This window comes from Helobdella robusta, assembly GCF_000326865.2.
Source record: "Helobdella robusta unplaced genomic scaffold HELROscaffold_116, whole genome shotgun sequence".
NCBI lineage: Eukaryota > Metazoa > Annelida > Clitellata > Rhynchobdellida > Glossiphoniidae > Helobdella > Helobdella robusta.
Window position 1 is genome coordinate 154,086 of NW_008703643.1, and position 6,039 is coordinate 160,124.

The 6,039-nt window shown below is 33.5% G+C and overlaps 1 protein-coding gene across 1 annotated transcript; it reads left to right on the forward strand.

Moving 5' to 3' along the window:
• Positions 1–6,039, forward strand: HELRODRAFT_187713 (hypothetical protein; the record flags this gene model as incomplete). The annotated part of the gene is made up of 5 exons (XM_009013309.1): positions 1–188; positions 512–741; positions 924–1,015; positions 1,286–1,366; positions 5,983–6,039. 5 exons carry the CDS (start codon positions 1–3, stop codon positions 6,037–6,039), a joined length of 648 nt encoding a protein of 215 aa, XP_009011557.1.

Here is a 6,039-nt window from a genome sequence, read left to right on the forward strand (position 1 = left end):
ATGTCCCAAATCATGAGTGGGGAAGAGGAAAAGTTGCAGGAGATTCCGGATATGGACACCCTTGTTAGGGAGCTGCGCAGGATTTATCAGGGTCAAGAGGTCAACGTGGAAGAGGTCAAAGACGTACTGTCCAGGTACAAGTCGAGTCCAGCTGATTGGAGGAAATACGCTAAATTTGATCCTTTAAGGTAGTGTGCGTGTGTGTGGGAGGGTGTTTATAATAAATACATAAATAAAAATTTTACATTCCGTATAATTTATTATCAAATCAAACGTCATCACCATTCAATGAAATTGAATTCTGATAAATCAGTATCGTAATAAGATGCCACAACATTCTAAAGAAAAGTGTAAGCCGACCTAATACATGTTCACAACTTATCATTAACAAATTTTTACGTATTTCGATTTTGTTTCCATCCAATCGCTCTTTTAATTATCTAACCAATCAAACACACCAACCATCGTATCATCCAACAATCCACACATACCCAATCAACCGACGAATCAGATACACGAGGAACCTAGTGGATGATTTCGAGGGCAAGTTCAACTTGATTGCCCTCTGCTGGGGCGAAGGTCATGCCAGCAGCATTCATGACCACAGCAGTGCCGACTGCTTTGTGAAAATGTTGGACGGGGAGCTGGAAGAGACCATGTACCATTGGCCCACCGAGGAAGAACTGCAGGAGGGTGGCGAAGGTAAAAGTGATGAGATAAAGATAAAGATGTTTGATGTCAGTGTGTACCACAAAGACCAAGTTACTTACATTAATGGTTAGTGCTTTTTAGTGATGGTCTGGTTTAAGTAGCGATTTTCGACACTTGCATCATCATCTCATCTACATTAACCCCTCACTCACCCACATCACTATCTCACCAACATCATTCACTCACTCACTCATCATTTCAACATCTCACAGACAGCATGGGTTTACATCGCATGGCCAATCCAAGTCACTCCAACAAGACTGTCAGCTTGCATCTGTACTCTCCTCCATTTAAGTCATGCAGGGTTAATATTATCATTATTATTATTATTTAGTATTACTTATCATTATTATATGACTATTATTTTATAATTATTATTGCTATATTCTTTATCTTCTAATTTGTTTCTTTTCGTGAACAAAACAATATACACCTTATCGAATTTGACATTTTTAAATTGATAATAAGAAACCATAATTGATACTTTAGCAATCATGTTTTTTCAGTACTTTAAAAAAAATTACACACACACTCACGCACACACACACACACACACACACACACCATTGTAAAGGTTTTTGATCAGCGCACTGGAAAGACGAGCGTCGTGAAAGTGACATTCAACAGCAAGTATGGAGAGCTGCTCCACAATGAGGTTAGTCTTTGACTGAATAAACAGCTCGTTCTTTTACTGATGTTTGGTTTGCTCGTTTGTTCACTTATTTGTTTGTTCGTTTACTTGTTTGTTTGTTAATTCGTTTGTTTGTTAGTTCGTTTGTATGTCTTGTTGTTTTTAATTATCTAAATTCAATAATTCAAATAAATTCTATTAGTTGTTATATCTCATTTTACATTTTAACATCTCATCGTATTAATCTTATCTTGGAGTGACATAATAAAAATTACGTGTAGCAATGTAATGAATACATTACACACGATACACCAGATACGGGTACCATATTTTTATTAGTGAATAACATTGACTAAGAGAGCAAAATTATTTTCCTAAAACGAAGCAAAATTATTTTCTTTATTTTCCTTTTTTTTCCAGGTCAATGAAATTTCGCAGGTGAGATCTCCAGAGCTGAAATAATTCATGGGATGAAACTCACCACCACAAAATATTGTGTGCGCGTGTACCGGTTGGATACTGATGTATCTGATATGTTGTGATGATAATATGATAAATGTTGATACTATGTTGGATAGTAATACTATGTTGGAAAGTGATACTATGTTGGATAGTGATACAATATTGGATAGTGATACTATGTTGGATAGTGATACTATGTTGGATAGTGATGGGATAACTGATAGCATATTGGATGATAATATGATACAATGATATGACTGCGGGATTATGTTGTGATGTGATAATATAGCAATGTGATGATGATGATAATAATAGGATAAATAATGGTAATTAGGATGATGATAGGATGAATGATGATTTGATATATTTATAGATGATGAGAGTGAAGATGAATATGTTTAAGTGATGATAAATTTTGATATGCGACTTGTGTGATGAAGTATGATATGATAGATTAAATAATGTAATAGTCTATATATGACATTACAGATTATAGATTGTGCTGTGAGTAATAATATTGTGTAAAATGATGATAGATAATGATGTGATTGATGAATGATAAGAATATGGCTCATGATTTTGTAATGTGATATGATGAAGAAGTCATATATTCCATGTTAATGTTTTTGTGTTGCTAGCTATCTTGTTTGATAAATAACGATGTGAAATCCAGTGATATGTATCAAGATAAGATGATGTAACTTTATTAGTGTTTCGTGTTATTATGTTTTGTTGAATGACGTGATGATGTGGTCATGAGGTATCAAGATGATATGATATCATCCCGTTTTTTTGTGAATGATTGTTTTGTTTTGTTGTTAAAATGCCTTTAAAAACGAACAAATTTTGTTTAACATTTGTTTTGTTGATCATTTTATTTAGCTGTAGTTATGAATGGAAGTTATTTGTTTTTAAACATTTTTAATGTTTCAATGATTTTATTTTAAATTTGAAACTTAAATGCAATTTGTAAATATATATTTCTTTGGTTGTCGTTAAATTTTTCAAATTTTCTTATCTTCGAGTATTATTTTTATTAATATTTTCATTGAAAACAGACCGAGTTCAGTTTTTTTTTCTAAATTATCTAAATTTGAAAATAATTCAACAGAAAATAATGAAACTGTTGCAGAACTAACTGAAAAATAAAAATTCTCTGGCTTATCTATAAAAATTCCCAAAACAATAGACATAAAATTAATTTTTGCCATAAATATGAATCAAACTTTGACACACCCAACAGAAGTTTTACGCATATTGGATAAACAAATGAAGAATATTTTTAAATTAACTTTTGGACATCAAAGAAGAATGAATGAACTACGTAAAAACTTTCCGAAATACTTTTATCAAATATAAGAATAAAATTGTAACAAAAATCTAGAATCAGAATGAATTGCTCAATGTGGAAAACCTTATACCGAGAAATATATAAAGAAATGCATGTTTAACTAAAACTAATATAGCCAGACTATCTAAATAGGAATATAATTAAACAGGAAATTTTGAAATAGCGAATTATCTTGACATACTCTATCGAATTGTTGGTTTTTTGTTGAATTGTATCTTGAAAATTTATTCATAAACAAGTTAATGTATAAACCGAGCTTGTCGCGCTTCTATTACGCGATTGCATGGGTTCGAATATTCTCCGGTCAAAACTCAATGATTATCATACGCTTTGGGTGAGGTGCTTGCACGTGCATACGTAATGTGTGTGTGTGTGTGTGCGTCGTGTGTGCGTGTGCGTCTGTGTGTGCGTGGAAGAGTGGCGCGAAAGTTTAATTTACAAGTTTAGAATAACGTTGAAAGAGGCTCAACGTTTGACCGAACAACGAATTTTTAAGAATAAAAAAAATTAATAGAAGTTTGTTTGTCTAAGTAATTTAGTGAATGTTTTGTGTCCGATATTGGGAAACTTTTTATTTAATCCAGCACGTAAATTTTTCTTTTTTAATTCTGCCCAGGATTGAAGGGAGTTGATCACGCCGAATGACGATCATATATGAATATTGGATTTTGTTAGAATTTGCCTGATTAGTTAAGCGTTTTCAAATCAAATTTCCAATCATTCAATTAAATCAATTTCATTCAAAATTTGGTCTGCAAAATTGTAAAAGGCTGAATATTTGTATTAACAATTATGAACACTTTATATACCTTTTCGTTAACAATTGGATTAATTTATTATTAATTTTAATATCTTTATTAAATTTTAATGTACTTAATTTAATAAAAGAAAAAAAATTTAGTCTCCTACGAGTTCTCCAACAGCTATCTGCCACGCAACTGCAACAAGCGACCAGCAGCAGCGACAAGCAGCAGCGACAAGCAACAAGAAACAAGCGAGTCCTATTAAAAGTATGCAACTTAAGGTTGCATTGTTCGTCTATTGAAAATTTTTATGATCAATTAATAAAAATAAATGAAAATGCATGCCCAATTGCTCAGTCCTGAATCAAAGGGGGGGGGGGGTGAGGGGATCTCCATTTACATCCACATACAAGTAAATTTTTAAATTTATCATAAGAGGTAGCCCTCGCAAACTTTTCAAGATTCATTTCTTTTGTGCAGTGTATATCATCAATGAAGAATTTTACTAGATAATTTTACCTGACATTCCCGATTCTGTCAATGATAAAGTCATAATATGGAGGAAAATAATTTAACGAATGTGTTTTTCTTATCATCTCTTGGTTATGTGCTTGAATTCTTTAGGAAATAAAGAAACAGACATGTGTGTGTGAGTGTGTGTGTGGTGTGTGTGTGTGTATGCTGACGTTGGAGAAGACAGCCAATAAAAGCACAGGCTGAACTTTGACCCGAAATTTTAACATTCGTTCGTTTTTGACGAAATAAAATATCATCCCACCATCACACACGTACATAATCGCACTTTTTTTAACAAAACCTGCCACAACACACTCTCACGCACATTCACACAAACACACACTCAACATGCAACGTACAACCAATGTGTGCACGCTACGTGTACAATGTTTGTACAGCCTGTATGCAAATATGTGCGTGTGTGTGCGTGTACTGGCGTTGGTGAAGACTGCCAATGAAAGCACTAGCTGAACTTTGGCCCGAAATTTTAGTATTCTTCCTTGACCTTACCTTAATGCATATGCGTTAAGCAGACATGAATTAACATATATTAGTATGTTTCGGCAATTGTGTTTGCGTGTGTGAGTATTTGCTCTGTATGTTTGTCCATGTTTCTGTATGATTAATTTCTCCGTGTATAAGTTTGTATGTATGTGTAAATGTATGCTTGTATGTATATATGTTTGTGTGTGTATGCGTTTATGGGATGCACATTCAATAAAATACATTGATCTCTATGATTAAGTTTTTGATGTTCAATCTCAGTAATGCAGGCGTTTGCAAGCTTTATTTTTCCATGATTGGATACGTTTATATTGTTAGTTTGTGTTATTTTATTGTAGTACCTTCTCCGAGTCTGTTTGTGATGTGATTTTATGTTGATGTGTGTGTTCCGCTACGAGTACGTACGTTTATTTCAATGATAAACACATAATGTGTATACGTATTATATCGTTTAAGTTTGAGAAAAAACCATTGTCGCAGGCACTTTAATATATTAAATGCTTTTGAGGGCTGAACAAATGGGTTTTCAGCTGCCTCATAAATCGATTTAGAGCAAAATCACCACTACGCAAGGTATTTGGAAGGCTATTCCGCAATCGTGGTCCGACCAGAGCAAAGCTTCGAGATCCAATCTTGAGGCTTGTCTTTGGCGCACACAAAAAATTTGAATCAATCATCAGACCTCAATTCATATTCTGACAACTTTGCTCCATCATTAGTGAACAAATCGATCGTATTTTGTGGTGCAACATTATTTTAAGACTTATAAATTAATACACATAATTTAAAACTAATTCTCTTATCAACCCGCAACCAATGCAATTCCTTCAGTATTGGGCTCACATGGTCAACTCTACTACCCCTAACCACAACATTAGCCGCCCTGTTTTGAATTGACTGCAACATAGATAAATCACGCTTTGATATCCCGTAATGAAAACTGTTACAAAAATCCAAATGAGCATGGATGAAAGAATGAACCAAAAAGTTCAATGTGTCTTTGGTTAAACATTTTCTTGTTTTTCACAGCAAACGTAGCTGAAATGTGCAAGATTTAAACAAAGACTTTATTTGCTGGTTCATCGACAGCTTGGAATCCAACAAAAAACAAAGCACAGTAA